Here is a 25,523-nt window from a genome sequence, read left to right as displayed (position 1 = left end):
TCATTCAAATAAATTTATTGACAGTAGAAAAAGGCATATTCCTTCACAAAGAGATGTGACTTTAACATCAATTTAAGACAATGAATACAGAAAAACAATCAAACAAGTCACACAATCGAATCATAACAAAGCAAACTGTAGAATTTATTACACAAACTGATTAAATAACAGCACTAATCAGCACTTTATCGTGAAAAATACCCCGCATCTCGTGAATAAATAGGTAAGACTGCCATATCTGTTCCACTGCGCGGATGTCGAGGCTCTCGTAGTTGGTAACGGTGACCTTTTAGATAACAGGTGTCACGTAGGAAGGTCTATTAGGCCAGGCTATCTATTGTTACGCATGTGACTCACAGCGTTGGAAGAAGGGGGCCGGGATGTACCAAGTCGAGATAAAAGCCGCTGGGCGAGGGTACGGTTGCATGCTTATCATAATGGTGCCTTTGACGTGTAGTCTTTTACTAGAGGTCGGGAGGTCATGGGAGAAAAGGGGGAGAAAAGGCAGAAACTGAAAGCTCGAACTCGGTCTCAGATTTCAGGAATCATATCAAGCGGCAGGACACAAGTCGGGAACAGAACATTTTTTAAGACACGCTGAAAAAAATAAAAGCATTAGGAATGAAAGAAGTCACAAGGCCTCTTGTGTATTTGGCCTTTTATGCATTACACTAACATAAAAATTTCAAGCGGATTTCTCTACAGTGTTGCTATTGCCGTGATGCAAATGGGAATGGAAAGTGATGACAGCAAAAAAAAATCTGTATGTGGACTATAATAAAAGCCCTTGACTCTGTCCTCTTTTGCTAACAAATAATCTCTTCAACAGTGGAAGCACTTGGACTGAAACGGCTGATAGAAGGTCCGTCCTTGCACCTCGCAGGCCTAGCGCACAAGAAGCGTAGCAATAGAAAAAAGAAGCCCGGACAAACTTTGATATTCCTTTCTATAGAAACACATTACATCCTTAAGAGGACAACAACACGGTGGAAAATCGTCAAGGTGCTCCTTCCGAGAAGCATGTAGGCTCACCTCTATTCAGTCGTCATTCATCTCCATAATTTCCATTCAAATGGAAGGAGCAGATCTCTCTCCATGCGTGTGCGGCAGGTGCAATGTGTTGTTCTGTATTCTATGCACATGTTCAATCAGGACGAGGGCTTTGTGGATTCTAATCTCACACTTTGTGATCTCCAGATATCCGTGAGGAGAGGGTCTGTGCACTGGAATGCGAGGCAAGTGTTTGTCTCAATGTGACGAGAGCTTCTGCGGGAGATTTACATTTTTCTATTAGTGGGGAAAACAGTGGGACGTGACGCCGCAGAATATGATTAACAGAGCTTAGTCTCGACTGTAGTTTGGATTACCCGTGGAAAAAGGAGCTCATTTTCTTTTGCTGAATGTGGATTTTGCAGCAGAATGTAAAAGAGGTCGCTGACTTTTAAGAACGTCTTTCTAGGTTAGCTAGAAAGAACTGGAAGAAACAAGCATTTATAAAAAAGAATAGTTTGACGCATCTTTCTTCCGGTTCATTCACCTTCTCAGCAAGAAAGTGCTGACCAGTCCCAAGTTTAAAGTATAATATGCAGCCTTGTAGATGGCCATTAGGACGCAGTAGCCATGTGACTATTTCTTCCACTTCTCCTTCTTGCTCTTGTGTGTGAAGTGGAGAAACAAAAAAACTTCTTATTAATCCACGTCCACATCCAGGTTGATCTCGGTGCTCAGGTTGAGGTAGAAGAAGGCGTAAACGCAGAGCACAAAGAACAGGATGGCCGCGATGACCAGGAAAGCATCCTGAGAAGGGAAGAGGAAAAGTTTTAAGACGTCATATTCACTGTGATCTGCCTGATCCTCAGCCTGTCTTACAAGTAGACGCGACTCCACTTTGTCCTGACTTGACCGTCTAATCATTGCCAGGTAAATTATTTGAGTGCCTTTCGGACTTGCCCAGAATTTTAAATCCGGTGTATATGGAGACATTTCCACACTGGACACACACAAGGGAGCAACTGTAGAGACAAAGACAGGAGTCTGTACGTGTACGTCATAACATATTGTATTTCGGTAATTTAACCCAGAAGTAAAAGAAGGGATGCCACAGTTCCACATTTTCTGTTAAACTGTTTTACACTCGTTCCTTAAAAAACAAATAAAATAAATTTTTGTACTGAACAATAGAAAAGCAACAAAGTAAGTATATTTCACTATTTTCATCCGTCCAGGTGACGTGAGTTTAGTCTTCTTGCGGTGTTACTTTGTCATGGCCCAGGTAAGAACAAATGGTGGAACTGGCTTTAAAAGTGGTTTGTCTTTAACACTTTTAAGCATGGATGATCATATAAATTAACTGCCTAATTTTGTCCGAATTTGAACAAGGGATTAAGTCCTTGAACTAACTACGGCTTATTCGAGGAACGAAGTTGGACAGTCAGCGCTGTGGGAAAGCTTTTAAAGCATTTAAACCTCCGCGCTAAATTACGGTCACATTATTAAAAGCTGATATGAGACGCTAACAGACTTCATTTCCATATGGCCGAGCTCCAACACCTCAAGATATATAATTTCAAGTGGCATGTGCATTTTTTTTATTAAGATATTTCCCAACTTCATAATCTGCTTGTGTTTATACTGTATGCCTTTAATGAACAATATGCCTAATTTACACCTAATCCAGTCTTTATAGTCTTTATATCCAGTTTAACAAACTCACCTGGAAAACACAGTTGAAGCTCAGTCTCACATCTAAATAAATCCAGACCCAGTGCAATCCCTGTTAATGTAGACGCCTTATCCAGCCAGTAAATTACCTGTTATGAAATAGACTCGCCGCTGTCTGCTGGAGCGGGCAGTCATGCACCACGGCACACAATAGAGTAGGGAAATAAATAAATTTGACTCCCACCCCTGTGAGGATTGGAAAAGAATAAAGATAAGGGGGAAAAGCAGCAGCAGCTGCACTCAAGTCAGGATTATATTCATTTGCGTCCTCGCCTGTTTAGACAACTGGCAGGAGCACACGTTTTGAAATCGGCCAAATTACTGTGCACAGCCGGCACAGTGGTAGGTGTAGTACTATTAATTATTTAAACCTTCTTACTTGGCACCAATACTTGGGAATATGTGAACTTGTTTTTTTTTTTTTTATTTATTTTTTTTAGAAAGCAAAAAATATTAAAATATTTCTGAATGCAAGAGGTTCATTTGGAAAAGGAAAGCTCATGTGACAGAGTATGTGGCCTGACAATTACTTTCCTCACCAGCTACTAGAAATGGGAAAATGAAGCTGCAGTTAGATGAGCTTACAAAGCGTCTATAACACCAGATAGCATTTATTCTTTTGTCTGTCGTTTTCAACATGCAACCTTGAGGAAATTAATAGGATACCACTTGCAGAATTAATTCAGGTTCTGTGTATTTTATCTGTAAACAACACATTGTCAGTTCAAATCTGAATAATGTTATGGTCTGGAAACATACTGCAAAGCAACATTTATGAAAACCACCTTTCAATATCTCATTTCAGTGGCTGCAGTACTAAAATCAATCTGAAATCAGGCTCCACATTTCTCCAACCAGTAGTTTTACTAAGGAGTTCAAACTTTTTTTCCAAACAAAAATGGCCTATTTTTTAGATTTAGACTATTTTTTTTTTTTTAATTGGTTAATTGTCAAACAAATCGAGGCTTTCCAAAAGGAGTGGTATTCAACTTGAAAATGAGAATTTGGAGCGCTCGTTCATTATGTGGCGCTCACACGATTACAATCTTCATCAGCTGGAGTTTCATTAGGGGCACTCAGGGTATTGAACAATGCCAGTTATTCTTTATCAAGAGAACTCATTAGCGGCAAACTTTCTAATCAACACTGGAGAGCTTGGAGAGCTTTAAAAGAGCGCGGAGTACAGTCTGATTGGAGGTTATTCAAAAATAAAATATTTGATTCGAGTGCAGAAATTAGTTTTAGACCACAAAACTGGGCCACGGCGGTGAAGGCGGCGTGACGAGTGAACGCAAAGCCGTTCACGAGTGATTCCAGTCTTTACAGATGTGTAGAATTTCGCTTCTTCTGTTTATGGATTTTAAATACGCTAGGGAGGAAAACAATGTTGACAAAGAAACAGTCTATATTGTGCAGCAAGGAGAGCACGACGACAGGTGTGAAAGAACAGGTGTGAAGAAGAAGAAAAAAAGCACACAAGCAAACAATAAAAATATGTACATGAATGACAATTTGAGAAAACATTGGGTCAGTAATTTCCATACTTAATATTTAGTACGCAGACACAGCGAGAGGACTGCGAATTCAGCCCACCGGCCAAACTGCAGAGGGAAACGACAGAATGAAAAACAAGCGTGAAAATGAAAGAGAAAACAAGTGAGAGATAAGGCTCGGCACAAATGAGGGGTGGTGGGGGGCTAATAATAATTCCTCTCTGACGAAGGCGATGGGGGTTGGGGGTGACAATTAAAAGGCGTCACAGCATCCCCAGCTATCTGTGTACATGTTGTAGTGCCTACTCATCAGCGGCATTGGTCTTCATTAGCCTCAGCCCACATTTATCTACATCCCAGCAGCCTCCAAACAGCTTAAAGTCCTCGCTTAATTAGAAAACTTTTAAATTTCATGCACTTTAGTTTCATATATTAACCGCCAGGCTTCCACCGCTTGATTTACTTTTCTATTTTGCCTGGGCCTTGGAGAAAAGAGAAGTGTTATCAAATCACGGAGGCTTGATTGTTTTTTTTGTTTTATTTTTTTTCCTCGTGTTCTGTAGCAGCTTTGAAAAAGAAAAAATATGACAAAGAGAAGAATTCTGACGTCGATATCACAAAGAAAATGTTGTGAATCTCAAACAGTTAAGCGAAAAGACGCACGGCATTGCAGCCCGGGTTTTTTTTTTGTTTTTTTTTTCTTTGCGTCAGGTTCCAGAGAGAAAGAGAACAGCTGGTTACAGTGACTTGTCTATGAAAACAAGCTGGAGGGGTTTTGGTGAAAACACTTGAGTTGTAGAAAGCACCTGCACTTGATTGAGATCATTGTTTTCGAGGAGAGTAGCCCACTGTGTTGACTCTTGTCTTGTCTAGCAAACGAATTTATGTGCTCCCACACGCACACACACACACGCCCGCACACATCCTCAGACACAAACACACACAGCCTCTCTGCCCACATTTTGATGGAGACCTCTGGATGGGGCCCAAACACATCATCATCTTCATCATGTGGCTCTCTCAGCACCGGCGGCAGCTGCAGCACACTCAGCATGCTGGGAGCCCGGTCCCTGTCACCCTGGCGACAAGCCACAGCTCAGCAGACATCCCCTCATCTGGTCCGATTTTTATTCTCCTCCCGGGTTTGTTTGTGTGCATATATATGTGTGTGTGCGTGTGTGGGTGTCCATGTACATCAGTGTGTCTGTGCTAAGCAAGTTAGACTCAGTGTTTGTGGCTATGCGTGTGGTGGCAACTGTTGCAGTCGCAGCAATATAAGCCAAAGTAATAAACAAGCAGCCATTAGAGTGTGTTTCATGACCCATTAGATTGAAGTTTTTGGTAATTTGTCTGTGTTTGTAAGAAGCGACTTACTACTTTGACGCTAGAACGCTTTATTGTCCAGCAATCAACAAACCATAGACGGTATAAAAGAAGCAGACGGAGCTTCTGGGTCTGAAAAGTGAAGCCAGTTGCCTTTGAGTTGCCTTGGATCTTCATTCTTTCTACTGAAAGCTACAGCATGATGTTCATTTTGTAAAAGATGATCAGGTTGAGAGTCAACTAGAGTATACAGTGGGTATGCTTTAAGGTATGACCACCTTGTGATTGACAAGTTGCTACCACATCCGTCAAGTCTTTAGGTTCTCAGTCCGATCCACCTTCTTGTCGCTTATAGCTTCACAAAAAACAAGATGGAAATGGCTGGATTTCCAAACTTGAGGTAGTCTGCAAACCAATCGAAGCCACCGTGGCGACGAGTCAACGTGACACATCTTTGAAAACTATAATAATCTGTCTGAAGGCCAGGTTGAGGTCTTCAAACACTGTTGTCCAACAAGCGTACCAAATATATTAAAATTTTAACCATTTAAAAAAAACTGTTAGCTCTCACACACTTTCCAACAACTACACAGTAACCTACACTCGCACGTTACACACAAGGCTTGGCCAGTAAGTGTAAAGTACTTCCTCACAGCAGACATGTTCAAGTTTGATTTCGGTTTAGAGCTGTAAAATCAATACATTGAATGTTCTGTCTAAGGGACCACAGCAAACCAGACTTTGACTTTTTGTTTCCTCAGTATCTTTTCCTTTTCACATAACTAAAGCTCTTCTTTTATACACTTTATTCCTTTCCCTCGCGCTTTAGAGACACTTCCAGAAAACATTCCAGCGAACAGGAGAAGCCTTGTCACCACTATCACAGCTCACTGAGTCATAAAACTCACTATACAGTAAATCGTACAAAAGGTCAGCATCTCCTGACAAATTCAATAGTGTGAACGAGCCACAAGAGTCTAATGGCTAGAATAAGTAGCCGAAACCAAAAGTCCGCTCCAGTCAGATGAGAAGCTAAATCACACGCTATGGATCGGATCCAGGTTATCAGAACGGCATCGCTCATGGTTTGATGTGATATTTTTTTAGTCGAGAATTTATCAGCAATGGGTCAATAATTAATTGGCCCTTTAACAAAACTTTATATTTGCGTGAAATGTGTCAAACTGAACTGAAGAAATTGGATGGAACTACATAAAGTCCATGTGGAGTCCGTGTTCGACTCCAACCTTTGTTCCATCTCATAACCCAATTCCCTCCTCGTCTTGCCTTTTTCCACTACTACTGCCAAATAAAAGCAAAAAAAAAAAAAAAAAAAAGCATAATAATAATATATAAATGTTACTTTCTATACAGTCTTACTTGCCACACATACACAAATGACAGTTGGAGAGTGCCCACACTCATTATCTGTGGTCCCCATCCTCTGCCAACTCCATAAGCAATTTTCCCCCCTCCCCAGCTTTCTGGGCTCAGCGGCTAAATAAGACTGGGGGAAAGCAGGGCAGAAGTGAACAGAAGGCTAGTGTGCCAATTAGACAAGGCAGCAGGCTTGTATCCTGTGCTGCAAGATAATGCGCTGGAGCTACTTTGAAGGCGCTGCTTCTTCTCCAGGCAACCTGAGGAGAGACCGCACACTGCACTTCCTGCCAGTTTCTTCCTCCCTGCCATCGCGACCCCATACCATGCAACGTTTGGAGGAGCCGCAGACGTGCATTCGGGCGATAAAGCGCCGCTTGCGTAAACACCCCGTGACCTGACTGTGACTGAACGTGTGTGCATGAGGATCTGAGTAGACAACAACAGGTGGCATTTTTTTTTTTCCTTATCGTGAGCAACCCCGAAAACTGCTCACTGTTGTAGGAACAGAAGTTCTCTCGTTTTTCCCTTTCCCTTTCGCAGCATCTCCATCCTTCTCCGTGCCAACTTATCCAGACTGCCCTGTTACAGGGACAGCCCCGAGACAGCCTGCTCCGGCAGCTGCCAGATTCTCTGTGCCCACATGTCTGCTGGCCAGTCTGAGATGCCAGCTGCATCTGAAACCAGCATCTCAACCAGGGACATGGTGAAAAAAAGCGAGAAGAGAAGAGAAGAGAAGAGAAGAGAAGAGAAGAGAAGAGAAGAGAAGAGAAGCCCCTACATCCAAACTAGGCCTATAAAAACCGCATCCAAATCTTTGCTGTCAACCTTAGCTTCATAAAGAGAGAGGGGGGACTTTCTACTGTCGTCACAGAGCTGTGTAAAAATCACTTCTTCAACTTCATATCACCCTAAAAGGACTTGATGGGAAAGCAAGCGTGACCAAATATCCATTACATTTGGGCTGAATTTCAATCGAACCCGGGGCCAAGAGGTCTAAGTCAGTTTAATATCCTCGTCCCAGAGGTATTTTTAATCCGACCTCTGAAAATTCCCCTCGTCTTGGGCACGAAAAAAAGATGAATTATTCATGACCAATATCAATATTTCAAGATATGGACTAATCTAATTGGATTAAAGACGTGTTTAATGAGGCCTTGCATGTCTAAGAGATGCATATTTTAAAACCTGACCGTTTCACCCAGTGTTTAATCCTCGCTGCGATTTGTTCATCTCTGCTCACTTCGTGGCAACCGGGGCTTAATGAGAAAGTGAAGCCTTTTGGCTTTTTACGCACTGTAAACACACAATTTTCAATGCCACCATTGGAAATAAATTTGCACAAATGAACAGGAAATTTGTCTTCAATGTTTTCTTATGAAAATACCTTCACCTCCCTTTACTTATCAGTCTCATAGGGTTAGGGTTAGGGTTATTATTCCTTTGCTTCTGTTTGCCATGTTTTTCCACGTCTCTCGTCGCCTCTCCTTGTCCCTCTAAATTTAAAAGAATATGAACACCACTGAGTTTTAAATCTGTGAAAGAAATATTTTTTCATTCTGCAGAGGACACTACCCTTTCTTCTTTTTTTATTAATGACAGTTTGCCAAACGGATCCTCTGAGGATAGTCTGGGGCCACATCACATAATTACAGGTAGACAGACATAATGTAGATTGTTAGAGTCCCTAAAGACCTACAGTAATTTACTAGAGTAAGACAGCTAAGTGTCTGGGATGTTAAAAATGATGTGGTGAGACGTGCTCTCAAACAAGCAGACGGACAAATGGAAAATAAAAGAAGCAGACGGAGAGGCGAGCTGAATCACAGATGGGCCCAGGCAGAAAGGGGAAGCAAAAATAGTAGAGTGTGTGTAGATGTGTAGGACGTGTGTGTGTCTGTGTGTGTAGTCCTGGATAGAAAGTAAGGCCAGACGAGTCTCACCCTGAATGCGGAGGAAGTCTTCTTTGCCTCGGCTTTGAGTCGCGTTGCCTTTAAGGCGGACTTTGTCTTCTTGTAGTCCTGCTTTCCTAAAAGAAAAGAAAATAAGATAAAATAATTGAGGTGCACAAAATCAATCAGCAGAGACAACAGAAAGCCACTGCAACAAGAAATACACCCTCACACAACCAGTTTCCCGATGTCTAGTCTTGAAATCAAGCACCACCAGGCTGTAGCTTCACATTTAGTTGATGTCAATTTATTCGAATTTACCCGACATGTTCTGTTTTTTGTTTTGCAGCAATGCCAAAGCCAAGCTACTATAGTGGCCTTGTGATTAAAGTGGGTGGTGAATAAAATAAGACATAAAATGTAGCACTGAATTTTTACTTTACTTTGCACACACACACACGCACAAACACACCAGTCTGGAAAATACGATGAACCGTTTCTGGCCTGAGCTGCACACAGTTCACCTGTGCTTAGCTGACTTCCCAAGGGCTCAACTCTCAAGGGTGAGTCTTGTGGGCAAACCGGCCACCTGGCAAAGCATGTGAGTGTGTCTGTGTGTGTATGTGTATGTGTGTGTGTGTGTGTGCGCGCGCGCTTCACATGAGGTTGAGCCGGCTGTCTTGGTCTAATTAGAAACAACACACTGCAGGAAAAGGAACTTTGCTAACAATAGGGTGGAAAGGCAACAGCTTGCTGAACAGTGTGCGTGTGTGCTCTGGTATTTCTATCTTTGCGAGATACTATTTACAGTATGTGCCGACATCGTGGACGTAACACAACGGCGGGTCTTCACTGAAGTTATTTTAGAACTCGGGTTCAGGGGAAATCTGGGTTAGGATAGTTTACAAGGAAGTTAAGGACTGGGAAATCAATGTGCTTCAGGAGCGCAGCAGAGAAATATACTGTACACGCAACAGAACGAGACCAAGGCCCTGAGGTCAGCTTCAAGGCTTTCTCACTTGGGGATGGGACGTGTGAAGGTCGTCTGGGGTTTTTACTCACAGCCAATTAAGCCTAATTTACATTGGGAGAGTGAACAAGAGGAGAATAGAAAGTGTCCACTTATGAAAAAACATAGTGAGAAAGGAAGGGTGAGGAGGTGTGTGCGTATGATTCTGAAAACAAAAAGACAGAACTACATTCCACTGAACATCATGAGGTTTCTCTCAGAGATAATCATTAGCCTGATGTTAAGAATTTGCTCCATCTCCATCTCCCTGATTCCTCTTTTGAGATCTCGTGTTCTACCTCCTCTCCTTCTCCCTCTATCCCTCCTGGTCCTGAACTCCTCCTTCACCTCCCACTGCCTGTGTGGAGGGCTAATAGAAATGGGGCGCGTGTTGCCAGGAGCAGACAGCGAGCTAGTGGGAATTCATTAGGGGGACGACTGGATGTCTCCTCCACTTGTCAGAAAGTGGAGAGGGAAAAATTTGATTGGAGGGCACCTCGGGTTGCTCACCATTCACACAAATGGTGTAAAGATTTTTCCGACTGCAAATTGCCGGATGTGACAACGCAACAGGAGGCGCCGTCGTATGCTACAAAACCAATATCCAAGGGGGAAAAAAATAAAAAATGAAAGGAATACAGATACATCGCTAGGAGTGTAAAAATGAACAGAGAGAGATATGAATGAGGTAATTTTTATCGTCTTCCATGTAACACAGAGACGGATAATCCTGTTCCTACAGTAAAATTTAACTTCTTTACAGTTTATTGAAAAAAATATATATTTTCTCCCGTTTCACAACTGTCTGTAAATCATTCCCTTTATTGTGGAATGGTTTAATATAAATGGTTGAATAAAAGTGGGTAGGGAGGAACAGCTATATAAGATGAAGAGATTTACGACCAAGTGGCTTTGCGCAAATCTACTGGTTGCAGTTTTACTTCACTGTGTGATTGGACATTTATGCTTTTAAATATCACAGAGGTAACACTGATGCCCTATTTTTAGGGGAAATAGCATTCCTGATCTGCAATAATTAATAGTTAAAAGATATAGATCAAGAGAAATAGATCAAGCCAGAGGGAAAAAACTGTATAGATCAACGCTGTGCAATAAAAATCCAACAACTAAACACTTCATACTTTCCATATGGTTCCTTTTCTGTAGCCAAACACCCACTGATAATCAAAACAATGACAGAACTTAAGCAAGCTGGAATTAAAATTCAAGAGGCAGATATACAGCTTTTTTTAATCAGCATTTATAATGTCTCCCACAAATTTCGTCCAAAACATGAACCACTACTGTTTTGAATTATAACGTTGCCATTTTACAGGCTTGTAATTCTTCATGATGTCTTTTTGTGCGTCCTGTAGCCTGCACACACACACACACACACACACACACACACACACGGCCCTGATGATATTGCACCGGGTCTTATGTGCGCTCCTATTTGTCACCGCCGCCTCCCCCCTCTGCACCAGCGCCGCAGACACTTTCTGTCACCAATTATCTACCTGCGCCGGGCTACATACATCGTCCGCCCCGTCCCTCCCCGCTTTTGCCTGCCACGCTGAAAAGGCATCACTGTCCCTCTGTACAGCAACAACAATGCCACGTCCCAGAGGAACATTAACCCTTGTAAGGCGGCCTCGAGTGCCTGCTGGGAGATTTCCCTGAATGTGCCTTTCACTGAAGTCATCACTGAATTCATGACAAGAAGAAAAGTGAACGTGGCCTTCTCCCCCCACCAACACCACTTAGTGCACATTCCATTAGGTGTTTCATGGATTTTTCGTGCTTGTTTGTCACTGCGTTTACCTATAAATGGAGTTTGATGAACACAGAGGAGAAATTGTGTTTTTATCTCGAGCCATTATTCCGCTTAGCATAATGAGACAGGTAGGGGGTATTAGCTAAAATTAGTCACATGTGACTGAGCACTCAAGGGAAGGAGGGGTGGGTGAGGGTGGTGGTATGTGATTTGTGTGTCATACAAAGTGGCCATTAAATTGAAGATAGAAGAGGGTTAGACGTCTAAGAATATCACAGTTTGTTTGAATGATAAGAGACTTTGGTAGTTAAAGAAATACCAAATTAGCTTCAGTTACATACAATGCAAAGTCCAGATGTCTGAGACCACTAGTTGCATTCGTTTCCAAAGACTAATACTGAATCAATCAATGCAACATCCTAGCATGAGGGAAATTAGCTTTTTATTGAGTCAGGATTGTTTGGCTTTTCGGTCTTCAAGAAGACCATTAGCGTCAGTTGTCCTTGGTCTTCATTGTTCTTCAAGCGGCTCTTGCAAAGCCTTGAAGTGTGTTTGAGCTCCTTATCCTGCTGCAGTATTAATGCCTTTTCATAGAGAAGCAAATCAGGAGGTTGTGGCATGTCTCCGAAGAACGGAGTGATCCTGTAATTCTTGGTCAGGATGTGGCTCATTCTGTGCAGGTGTCCAACTTTGGTGTTTCCAAAATATTAACTTGAATATTCCTGCCACAGTGTTTTATCGTGTTGTGGGTTGGAAACACTGCCGTGTCTCCGTACTTAATCTATTCTGTTACAGCCATAAGTCTCTTAGTTGGACTGACCATTAAAGTCACGCTGGTAGGTCTTGGTTTAGACACAACGAAACAGCCTTCTATTGATTAGAGTCTTGATTTTGTTTAATTGACAAATTCTCCATCAGTAACAAAGTTGCTTTTCCATCTTTCAATGAAAAAACTTCATATATTGATCTCCATACATTGCGATCACTTTTGTTGTGCCTGATCGTCCTTTGGATATACCTGATCAGGTTTCAGAGGACAGCTTTTCAATGTGGTCTCAGATTTTTGGGTGTACTATATATACTCCTGTTAAAATATATTGCACATGGACACTCAAGCTGTGCACCAACCTTAAAAAAATATGGCAGCATGACAGCCTGTTTCAAAATGATGGATTGAATGTATTGCTGACAGAATAGCTAAATAATAAGAGCAGTGAAGGGTGAAAATACAACATTTCAGGGTGGGACATTGGCTTAAATCATATCAGATAAGCTAGTTTCCTGATAACTACTGACCTTTGGTTTCATGGTTTCTTTTGGCGGAAACTATGCTGATAACATTTAGTCGACCTTGTGAATTACTTTGTGTACTTTTAAAAATATTAATGGGTTTAACATTAAAGAGATTCAGCTATGTCTTTACACAGTGTCACAATTCAGATTGGCTTGACAGGCAGAAAACAAGCTCTGACAATTTCATGGTAGGACTGTCACTCGCTTCCTTCCTAGTTATGATTCCTGGACAAAACAAGCATTCAATTGTGATATCGTGTGAATGACCTGCGGCATGAAGTAGCACCGTTCTGCCGGCTGCATTTCAGTCACGCTTCATGTAATAAAAAGACATTTGAACTGATGGTGTTTTTTGCGATGTGAAGAAAATAAAAGAGTTGTTGATGAGTCATCATGGTACCAGCTGTTGTTTATATCTCTGTACATGGTATTCATATGTCAAATAAGTGGAAAATAAGCTGCATTACCACAACAATAGGCTGCGTTACCAACCCAGTACACAACATACTGCCTTCGAGCTCAGTTGGCCTGAAGCTATGTCAACAGAGAAGGTATTTTTGTGTCTATGGGGCCTGGCCATCCGACATATGCACAACATGCAGTGTGATAGGGTGATTTGGACAGGCAGCCCACTGTCCAGTACTCTCTGCGTGCCCTGGGACAATTCGGGAAACACACTGACAGCATGTCTGACAGTTTCTCATGCTTTGCTTTGCCACTGTGTCTATCTGGCGTGGCAGCCAAATAGTCAGCGACCACATGGTGCGGATCGCTGGCATCTGCCAGAATGAAGGGTGGTAGAACTGGAGGACCAACGCCAGACGCATGGGAGATATTTATTCCATGTTCTGTCAGTGAAGGAGAAGGGCAGTGAAAACTTGAAATCCATGTGAGCTTAAAGCTGAAAATGATCTGTGATATAAGAGTAAAACGCCTTGGTTATATACTGTACCTATCAATGGATGTGAAATATTTCACCTGTGAGAAGGACCTTTTTATAGGTGTAATCTTTTAACAACGTGAAATGAAACCTTCTAAGACTAATCATTTCAAACTTGCCATTTTGTACTTGACATTTCAGGTGTCTTTATCTGTGTAGACAATTTCGCCTAGTTTTCAGCAGGCAACAGCAATTATTGCTTGAACAGAGAACACTTGCACCACCATGTAAGAACACTATAGCTTTACCTAACCGGAGGGCAGCCAATTATAAAAGGCTTAATAATGGTATTTAAAGAGAGAGTGTCAACAGTAGCCATTTGATGGCCACCTGACATGACAAAAGCACTCCAGCAGAGATGATGGTACAGCTCAACAACCAGCCTGGACTACTGCTGATGTGACATGAATAAGCCACCTATTACGATTTCAAATTACCATGCACGGCCCATTCCAACCCTCAGAGGACCAACCCCATGCTATCTTTGAAGACTTCATTTTTCTCCACCTTTTCCCCCTACTCCGTTTCCACCGTTGCTGTTAAACAGTGGTTCACTGAAATTGCCTGATGGCCATTATTTTCAAAAGGAAGGAAAAATGCAAGTAATTGAGGGGCTGGAAGAAGGCGGCGGCAGAGATGGAACCAAAGCGTTCCTGACAAGTGTGTTACATATTTCTGAATTGATGAGACGTGCTGAAAAAGAAAACACTAAATATGGGAAGGGGGAAAAAAAATAAAAGATTTTCTGCACCCTTCATTGGAGATGTGACAGTGGGAGATGAGCTTGTTATGTTATGTCTGTCTCTCATTTGTTGGACCTGCCAGGTTTTACACAATGGCAGATGGTTAAGGGATATCTGCAGGCTAAATAATACCATTCATCCGTCCCAATATGAAAACATATGCAACAGTTGTCTTTTTCTATGACAGCCCCTTCCCTGATAGCCCACGGAGTAAAAAATAAATTTCTCAACGGGCTATCACATGCCTAAGAAAAATACTGCTGTCAGACTAACAGCCTAAACGGCTAAAAGAATGAACATTAAAAAAAGAAAAAGAAGGCAATTCAATAAGAGATGTGCAAAAATGCCAACACAAACCAAGAGAAAACAAAAAAGTTAAGAGCCCATGTGACAACTATGAGCCCAGTTAACACGAAAGTAACACCAGTAACCCTGGCATCACCTAGCAAAGACGTAGTAGCACATAGGTTCTTGAGAATGCCTGGCTATTGGGCAGCTTTACGAGCCTTCCTTCTAATGGTACTGAAGTGTGCAATTTTCTGAAGGGCCTGTCGTGAACTGCATGACAGAAAGTGAGGAGTGATTTACTAGTTCTAGTTTAAAAAAGCTGAGCAATCTTAAGCACTTTTGCACATCACCTTAACAGTATATAGATAAAAAGTCCAGTTCTCTGGTCTAGAAACTAACTTGAGGACATCGTATTCGTTCAAAACCAGTATATGGAAATTGATCAGATTCAGATTTTCTATTTTACTTACTTTTATTTCAAAAGTTCACATCAAATTTGTTGAGGATATATATGGAAACAGGCCTACCGTACTGAATGACCCTTGATTAACATTGCTGTTCGCGGGAAAAACATCTATCCAGTTTAAGCTACTACTAGTTAGACTTCTTGCAACCAGATGATGTGTGGATGAACGAAAATTCAAGATGTCATGTTAGCATTGTAAGTTTAATCTTTTATAGCTGTTACTGTTGTGCAATCACTGGGAACTACATGCTTTTGGTGATGATACTGATTAAGGCCAGGAGCTTTATATACACAGTCACATTCCATTTCTCCATTTGGTGTAAAAGATCTTCCTTGTATCGCGACCTGGAAGACTTTTGTGCTTAACTGCTAAGTCACATTTGATGCAAACAATATGTAACTCCTGGGAATTTAAGTTAAACCTTTGAGCCTGTAAGGCCGACACAGATTCCTTCTGTATTTGCCTCAGTCTGCTCATAATTATCCGGCTTTGCCATTGGAAACCTTTTGGCTTCGCTCCATAAGAGGAAAAACAAAAACAAGGGGAACATGGCATGAGACGTGATCTTCATGCAACCACGGCTGGCACGAGAAAAGGAACTGAGCTTCTGATTGATTCCAACAATACTGCATTAGTTAGGTCTTTGTGATGTAGACGGTGTGGGTTGGGGAGACTAAATGCTACAGAATTAGAGTGGCATTAAACTTTGAAGCATGGCTTTCACTCCCTGTCAGCTGAGATGCAGCTTGTTCATCCTCGGCTGTAATTACTTCTGCAGGTTGTGTTCTGCTTCTAATCTGGTGAATCTGGTTTCCATGTCTTTTTAATCCAAGGCAAACTAGAACATTTTCGGGGACCATGCAGAGAGATGATGCTTATTCTTGCATAACCGGCACTGACAAAGTTCTTCAAAGGAGTCGGGTTGACAGGCAGTTTGGGATCAATGTGAGACTACCACCGAATTCCTCCCTGTACCATGTGTGATTTATTATGTGTGATATTGGCCTCTTTCCATGAGGGAGCATTGATTGCTGTGTTGTGGTTAGGATTGCCCACATCAAGGAATGAGTTATGATTTTTGTGGAAATGGAGTTGCACAACAAGTAGAAGAGCAATCTCAACTGTCAAAACAGCATCATGAACTAATTTAGAGAACTTTTAATTGTCAGTTAATATATTGATTATCTTTTTGATTAAACCATCAGTCATCTCGCACACAAACTGCCAAATGAATGGCAGAAAGACCACAGGATTTATTTTCTGTTACGAAACAAAGAAAAGCAATAACTCTTTTAAATCCGTTTCCAACCAGTGTCAACACATTAAATCAACTGGCAATAATTAATATTTGATTAGATTTCATTTCAATAATTTACAAACAAACAGATTCCCCAGCACTGCAGAGGACTCACCAATTTGCTTTCTGTATTGATCAACTGGCAGTTTGGTCGTGCTGGCATCCTTCTTCCCCATCCTGCTTCCTCAGCCTGGCGGAAAACGAGAAGAGAGAATTTCACAGCTGAGTCTCGGCGTTACACCTGATCATTTAGTTTAATCAAATGCAGATACAGCTCCATTCCCGTTCCCACGGCCTGAGATAAATTGTGAAATACGCAGGAAGGTATTCCGAGTTAAAACACAGCCGAATGCATGGAGAAGTCGGTCTTGATCAGGCAGATGGTTTATCTTTCACATACATCTGCTAGACATAATTAAATTAATTCTCACCACCTTCCATGTGTGTTACGTTCTCAGTGTGAGCACTTCCTATCCATCTCATTTAGTCTTACACCATTTCCCCTCACACCAAGAGGTCTTTTTGATTACCCTGACAGCTCAGAGGTAAGACGTAAAGAGAAAGGGCTTGGTATTATATAAATGGCACCCTTTGCCTCCACATGTAGCTATGCATTTGTATGACTAAACCTGTGCTATGGAATAAATACCTGTCTATACGTGCCGTGCACTCATGTTAAACGCATGTATGTGTATAGATTCCCACCTGTGTAATAGGGGTTGTACCGAATAGTCGACCTTACTGCTGTGCCATGACGCTTTTAGCAGGAAGTCAAATAGTCGTCAATCGCGTGACAATAACAACACGGACGCCTCCGAGAAGACAGGTGAGGAGCCCAGTGGGTCATTGCAGCAAACTAGGAGTGCTTTCCTGAAATACAACAAATGTACTACTGCAATGAAAAGGCATCCGCTAACGCTAGCAGAGGAACGGTCCAAAACCTCTCAACGGCAGTCATTTAACAACTTAACCAAACGTCCTGCGGTAACGGAGAGAATAAGGCTGCACATCAACAATTTGTTGGTGAATTTCATTGTCTAAAATTATTAGGCATACCGCATTTTTTTAAAATCCCGGCCTCATTATCCTATCTTAGAACACGCTGTGAAGTACTATTAAATGCTATGCTATTTATGTAGGCTATACATATCTGCAGCGAACAGTATTGATAAGCTCATGTAGTTCTTTTGTGTTCTACTATATGACATTGTTGCTGTGGTTTTGGAGCGTGCTTTTTGTACTTGTTGTCAGTTTATGCACCACACGAGAGACGGGAGTTCTGGTAGAGCTGAGAGTTTGCCAATCAAGATCCACATATTAGAAATGTCAGACAGATGGTGGTTATGGTGTTGACGTGGGCTACGGCCGACACTGGCCAGTGTTCAAGCTTTAATTACCTTGCAGAAAAGCCTCCATGGCTTCCTTTGTGTGAGACACTACAATATGTATTCAGGTCAAGAATATAGATTTCATTGTTGCAAAGCCTTAGTTTCTGCTGTGATTTTATGTGTGACGCAATCAACACATTATTTCATTCAAATGTGACTGAGACACAACTGAAAACACATATTTGCCTCAAAGAGTGAATAAATGCCATAATGCAATTTAAAATGCAGTTTCTGCTGTTTCTATCAAATTGCGCCGCCACCCCCCAGATTGGGTGGGGGTTCCTCAGGGTCGATCAAAAATATGCAGGGTGTCCAGGACCCCAAAAAGGTTGAGAACCACTGGACTAGTCGACGTCGACTCGATTTTCACCACATTAGTCGACTTTAAAACATCCGAAGTCGTTCAACCCCTACTGTTTTATACTTTTCTTTACAAAGTGCTCATACTCTTTGCGTTCTTGCATCAATCCAACACACTTGTTTCTCTGAAAGCTCTCTGCTCTAAATTCAAGACAAGCTCCCTCACAACACGCCGCATCAATCAATATTGTAGCCCTTTGTTTAAAATAGTGGCAAAAGTAAGAATGTGTATGCAGGTGTGCTCGTGTGGAGAATAGGGGAGAATAAGAAAAAGTATCAATGTGTATCCAAGAAGGTGCAGCTGGGGAATAGAGAAGAGAGACTGAATTAGCATGTTCAAGGAGCGTGGCTGGCTGCCGGTGCTGACTGATACCTTCTCGTGGGAGGATGCTGCTGCTGCTGCTGCTGCTGCTGCCTTGGGATACCTGAGTTTTATCCTCACACTAAAAACACCGTCTTCAGCTGCATTTCAAACATTGTTACTGCCAGCACAGAAGGAGGATGCATGCGCAGCTATTGTTCTCCAGCGGTTAGAAACCAGAGTCAGCAAATTAAAGGGAGGGAGAGGAAGACAAAAGGAAGAGAGGAAATTGTCCAAATGAAATGTTTACAGTCGGACACAGTTGGCCCTCTGAGCTACTGGCTCTGTTGTGCCGCGCCGCAACATTATAACTAAATTGCTAAAAACAAGACATTTGGAGTCTTTATCATCACATGAAGTCCACTTACTGAGGAAATTTCACAGACGGTATATTTTGCATTGGCATCAGTGGGGTATGAGCAAAGCTCAGAAGACTGAAAAACACCTCGACATACTGACAGGGACATTTTGTGGCATTGGTGGAAATTTTAGAAAAGGCTTTGGGTAATAGTTAAAAGGCCTAAGCTCCTTCCCTAGTACAGTAAAACGTGCCAAAGTACATGAACAAGACGCAATGTGCCAAACAACTTTATTTAAAGCTACTATGTGGAACTCTTATCTCTTCCTTCTGTCATTAACACAGTTGACGCATGCAAATGACATATGCCTATAATCGAAAATAATCAGAGTTTGTCCTTATGGTCAATCACTTCCTTTTTTTTTTTTAGATTACAATCCTTCCTCTGAATGCCAATTCTCTTTTTTCTTTTTTATCTGGAGAAGGAATTGTTCTCGGATGCTCCCTACGTTCCATTTCATTCTGCCTGTCTGCCAGATCCTGAGTCCATAAAACTTAAGTTACATTCATAACTCTTGCTCCTCCGCCATAGGTTCCTCTATAATCCTAGTTGCTGTAGGCTACTCCATCTCCATCTCTACGATTCCTCCTCTTTGTCTTCAGCTCTGGCAAACGGCTATTGCTGCTTGATGTAATACGCATCCCTACTAGGAGAATGACGCCACAGACAACAGACACTGGTGAATGTTGAATCGAATCACAAGCTCTTACATGCTGGTCACAAAGGTAGACGACTAAAGCTGGGGACACACTGCACAACCTCCTCGCAGCTTTAACAGATTTTGAAAAGACTAGGAGTGCACACTAACAGACTGGCTTCAGCAGATTTTTGAATGATGACAGAAAGACTGGGGGGGTCACACACTTAACAACTGCACCTGATCACAGACTACATGTTTGGCAAAAAACAACTAAAGCCAACAGAACGCATCCAGCTCTCTCTCTGTCCCACCCTCTCTTTTTCATTGGCTGATGGCATCACATGTTTGCAGTTTGGTTGGTTATCAGTTCACACTACCAGACTGTGTCCGGATTCGTCTAAAAAATATTTTAGTGTTTGCACTTGTTACTGAGGTCAGGTCGGGTCTTTTCCCCTCATACACTTGCAGATTTGAGATTTCACTCCCCCACACACTAACAGACCTTTGTGTCAACTACCCATGCAGACTAGTGCAGACTGGAGTAGACTTTGGGAATTGTGGGTAAAATCTGCCAAAAAAAAATCTTGTAGTACGTCCTCAGCTTGAGTTCCCATCTGAAAAATACTAAGATGATTTAAAAACTGTATTGAAATAAAGTCCTATAGTTTGCAGAGCACCGTTTCATTATGACTCCAATCCAGAAAATACAAAAACATTATCATGGAGCAGAGGTACACCTGCATAGGTACCTATAAGCAATATAGTCTGAAGCAATAGTCATGCAACTCAAAATTGCATCACAAAAATTGAGGTGTTTGGTGCCGACTCAACTTTCAGGTTAAGATTTAAGTTTGTGCTAGAATTGAATTGCACATAATTAAAGAATTTAGTCTACCCTCACTAAAACAGCACTTAATAGCACAAATGTAACACAACTTTTACTACAGCTAGCTGGTTTTATTTTGGCTGCAGATGTATTAGTAAGTGGACCTAATGCAACTTGTAGGCTACAGCATAACATTTACTATAGCTCTGTATCTGTCAGTGTTAAGGAATGTACCTGATAAACCTGATACACCAGACTACTGAGGAAGGGTTTCTGAAAATCAACTATGCATGCATTTATTTTTTTTTTCCTTCTGCAAAACATGGAGATGAAAACCAGACGCTTTTGTAGGATTTACGTTGCACCTTTCTTTTTTTTTTTTCAAAATTTTAAGAAACGGACACAGGAAAAACATTCTTGTCATTCATTGCATTCACGGAGATACTCACAGTCTTCTTGTTTTTCGATAAACTGTGTCGCTTAGCAGATGCTACTCTGCATTGCTAAACGCCTGGCTGTGGTATGTGGACACGTACGGCGACGGAATTGACCGTTTCGTGGTACTTTGATCCAAATTTGCCCAGAATGCCAACACACCACTTCTTCTTCACACACAGATAGTTCCTGGTTTGCGCGTCAACGCCGATGACGGGCAGCCTCCTCGCCCAATCAGAGACGGGCATCTGTCGAGTTGACCAATAGCAACGCAGCTGGGGCGGGACGCCTAGACAAAAATAGTGGAGGAGCATGTGACTAATTGACAGTCGGACTTTCCCACTTAGATCATCCTGAATCCCAAAACCAGAGCGATGTAAATTAAATTTACTCAATTACTCTACCACAGTACAAGAAGTTTTTGTATTTTACTTGAGAATTTAATTTTATGGTACCTTCCACGTGAAGTCCCTAATAATTGAAAGGGAAACAGCTATATTTATTATTTATTTAATATTTATTTATAGTGTATTTACTATTATTACATCTATCTGACAGTGGTAGTTACTTTACAGTAGATTAGGACTTTTTAACCTCAGTCAGGTACAATATTTAAATGCTGTTTGCGTGTTAAATCATCAGTAATAATAATCAAATAGTGTAAAAAGTACCTAGATGCTTCTACTTACATAAGAAGGGTTTTGCATGTAGGACTTATCTCGTGACCCCACACATTTTAAACTGTAGTGTCACTGTTTTACTTTTAAGCAAACATCAGAGTACTTCTTCTACCACTGAAAAACTGTAAGATATATTACATTTACAATTCAGGCATATTAACTGGTATTTCCCAAGTTACAAACCAAGACATTTTAGGTGAAATCCTCACATGTTGTGCAAATGATGAATAAATAAATAACCATGAAACCGTTCAACCAAGAAAACACAAAACATCCAAGGTGAAAGGTAATCACAGTTCCTTTTGTACTACGTTTATCTGATTTATCTGGTTATTGGATACTTCGTTGATCAATAGTTTCTCTATAAAACTTTTCAGCAGTTTATAAAAAGCGGTGCATTGTGAAAAGTTAAACTATCTCCTTTATAACAAGAAGTAAAAACTTCTATTTCTGATGGAACTGCAACATTAGAGCGCTGATTGCAAATAAACAAATCACCAGTAATGACTGGATAATATAAAAACCCAGACAGAACTATCCTGCAGGGATCTTCTTCGATACTAAATTTGACTGTGTACCAAACTTTCTGTGTGTATTGCTTATTATGTTCTTTTGTTTGAATACACCGATTCAAAAGATGATCACAAAGACCAGCGTGCACATCCATCCGACTGTCACATGCGAGGATGACTGCACCATCTTCCAGAAAGTTCCGTATTATTTTGAACGACAAAGACACATGTCACGTTAATTAAATCGTCATATTAGTTTGACACGTTGGCCTGAAGTCATTCTTGGCTTGTCAGATTATTACAAATGAAGTCCTTGTTGTAAACAATACCATTGTGCTGTGACAATTAAAGGAAGCAACAGCTGACTTCATCAAAGATGAAGCAATTTCACTCCACTATGTTAATTTCTCTTTCATCAGTCTTTTTTTTTTTCTTTTTTTTTTTTTTGCTTTGTTTATTGTGTAGAATTTTATTTCCTCCTAATTGCATCCAGCCTCATTGCTGCCTGGGGCTTCGTGCAGATTATGAGAAGACTTGCCACCGCTTGTAACTTATTGAAGTTTTAAATGATTTTCTGCTCTCCCATGGGCACGCCATTTGCATGCAGCACAGCAGTAACTAATAGATGTAATCTGCCTATAGTGTGCCTGTATTGTGCTTTACTTCACACTCATAGCGAGCACTTTAACACTGCCCCTTGACGCAGAAACAGGAACTCGAATGGCAATCACCGGTGATGATATTTTTATCCACAGAAATGCCACCCAGGAAACAGAAAATTATCACGCGCATCCACATAAAAGGCTTTTCTAGGTGCAACACTGAAATTACGAGAAACACTTAGAGCCTGCACTTTAACTTACATTTTATTTCATAATTACCTATTGCACAGCTCAAATGCAAGCCGACGTACATATAAATGTGCTATCGCAAAAGCTGCTATCACAGTTAAGTTATGTTAACAAATAGCCTCAATGAGAAGCCTGAAACTATTGTCTTAATATGGCCATCAAAAGCAGCATGAATGCGGTTAATGCCGAGCTCAAATGTTCTCTTGTTATACTAAATGTGTGTGATTAATTTCTCCCGTTGAGTGAAACAAACCAACGTGCTGTGCCTGTCACACTGATAGATATGGAAAGCATTAGCATCAACCGCTACAGTGGATGAAAACTAGGCAGGATGGATTTGCCCGATGAACAGCTCCAGTGTATGGTCTGTGCACGTCGGCTGATACGTATAGACGACGATTTAAAAAGAGACGAGAGGATTTCCCTCCGGGCCTGTCGGTGTGAGGTGAAAAATGTCCCAGTGATTGAGATTAAATAGAATCTCGGCGATACAAATGGCTCCACGGTGCAAAGATTATATGAAACGTATGCGTTAAGCCCGGGCTGGTTTCCTGACACGCTCATGTAGTTTGTTTGTAGTTCAGGGTATGTCTCTATCTGTTTCTTTTCATCCTTTTCCTTTCCCTTCTTGTCATTTTCTTTGAGCCTCACTCTTTTTAGACACGGCCCCTCTATTCCTCTCTCTCCTCATCTCTCCTCCTCCTCCGGCAGTTAGACGGCCTTTAATTGCCAGACATTAAAAAGAATGCTAGAGAAGAAGAATCCCCTGGGGCCGCTGGCAGGCTAAATGGCAGCTCTGCCATCGCCTCCTCCTACATGCAGCAATGAAGATGTGTCAACATAATCTCTGGCAATTTGCAGTCATCATCAGGAGGACTGATTAATTTTCTCGCTGTCAGTAGTAAACAGCAGAATTGTCTTTTTTTTTTTTTTTACGTCCTGTGTGTTACTTTAAATGTTCCAGAGCAAAGTAGTTATTAACAACAATGAGGATTGATCTGGACACGTGCATTAACACACATACTATCAAAAGAAGCTGCGTAATTGAATTGAAAACACATTCCCTGAAACTGCGTTTTCAATCTAACTCGGAAATACTCGGGAACACGCTGTGCCCTTGAAATTTCGCCATATGAATTCTTAGAGACTGAAGTTGAGAGTACCCTTTTCATTTCCATCCTCAGTCACGTTATTGGTTTGGAGGAGAAGACACAATTCTTTCTCCTGTTTAATATTCTTATCTCAGTTTTACCCGCAATGTCTGCAGCAGTGTGCGGTGAATTCTCTCTCCTCTCTATCTCCCAGCCCCAGAGTTCCCTCTCATTGACGGGGAAACTGTATCAGCACTGATACAGGGTGAAATGAATTTGGGGTTTATGAAACGCAAGGCTTCATATAAGGAGGAGGGAAAAAAAAAAAAAAAAAAAAAGCCCCACAGACTCGGAGAGATAAGTTATCGTACAGTGAATTTAGTCCCGTTTCGCTCCAGTCATTATCCAGATATTTATCGTAGCCTTGTGACTCCGATGGCTGTGAGTTATCCTCTCTTGTGGGGAGCGTTAGGGTGTGTCAGCGCTATCACGGCAGACATCCCTTTGTGATTTGCAGCAGTTGGCAAAGATTTCGGATGGACCCAGTGAGATTCATAAAATCACAAAATAATAAAATACAAAAACCAATGCCTCACCTGGTTTGTAAGTATTCATTTTGTTAAATATCTTTATGAAATGCAATTAAATGCATTTTCCCAGACATGTCTGTGTCTATTATTTGGTTCACTAAAATCCATTTAAATCAAAAAAGTTTGCTTTTTGGAGAAAATATTGTTATGTGATTAAAATGCGATTAATCAAGATGAATTAATTCCAAAGCCTCTAATTAATTTGTTTATTTTTTTAATCGAGTCCCACCCGTAATATGTATAAGGCATTGAGTGCATTTTCACTTTGAGTCACTTTTAAATAATAAAAAAAAAACAACTCAGAGGCAACAGCTCAAATGAGCGAGGTATTTACCTACTGACTATATAATGAATCTAACGACCTGCTAACTAAACGCAGGATGGATTAACTCAACTTCCACCTATTACTGAAAACGTTATACTATTTCTGAAAACGTTGGCAGACGCATCACATGAACTCGAACAATGCTGCCAATTTTCACTGACGAGGTTGTGACTACCAGAGGGCTGTTTGTATGGACTTCTCTCACTACGACTCCATTTGAAGGAAGCAATTGTGAGAAACTCAGCACTGTATGTGGCTTTGTTCTGCTTACTTCTGCCTGACCCACTGTTTCAGTATTACTAAAAAAAATTCACGCACTTAATCTGTTGTGTGTCACATAAGAACATAAAGACTGAGGTGTGGTAACAGACGCTAAGTGGGGGTCTAGTTTAGTTAACTATCAGTGTCTGGCTGCTGAACTCATGTCATATGTTACGGAAAAAAAAGAGAATGGTCTAATTTGCCAAGTTGTGAAACGTTGTTTT

General features: G+C 41.2%; 1 protein-coding gene across 1 annotated transcript; it reads right to left on the bottom strand.

The window, feature by feature from the left end:
- Window positions 1-21,398, bottom strand: triqk (triple QxxK/R motif containing). The gene is made up of 4 exons (XM_084563349.1): window positions 21,004-21,398; window positions 16,736-16,810; window positions 8,858-8,943; window positions 1-1,797 (listed from the first exon to the last, which is right to left on the bottom strand). The coding sequence occupies exons 2-4, from the start codon at window positions 16,794-16,796 to the stop codon at window positions 1,690-1,692; spliced, it is 255 nt and encodes an 84-aa protein (XP_084419475.1). The 5' UTR covers window positions 16,797-16,810; window positions 21,004-21,398; the 3' UTR covers window positions 1-1,689.
- Window positions 21,399-25,523: the final 4,125 nt, after the last annotated feature.

The sequence above is a fragment of the Chelon labrosus genome (assembly GCF_963514085.1).
Source record: "Chelon labrosus genome assembly, chromosome: 16".
Classification (NCBI taxonomy): domain Eukaryota; kingdom Metazoa; phylum Chordata; class Actinopteri; order Mugiliformes; family Mugilidae; genus Chelon; species Chelon labrosus.
The sequence above is the reverse complement of the archived record's forward strand: the minus strand, read 5'-3'. Positions and strand labels throughout refer to the sequence as shown.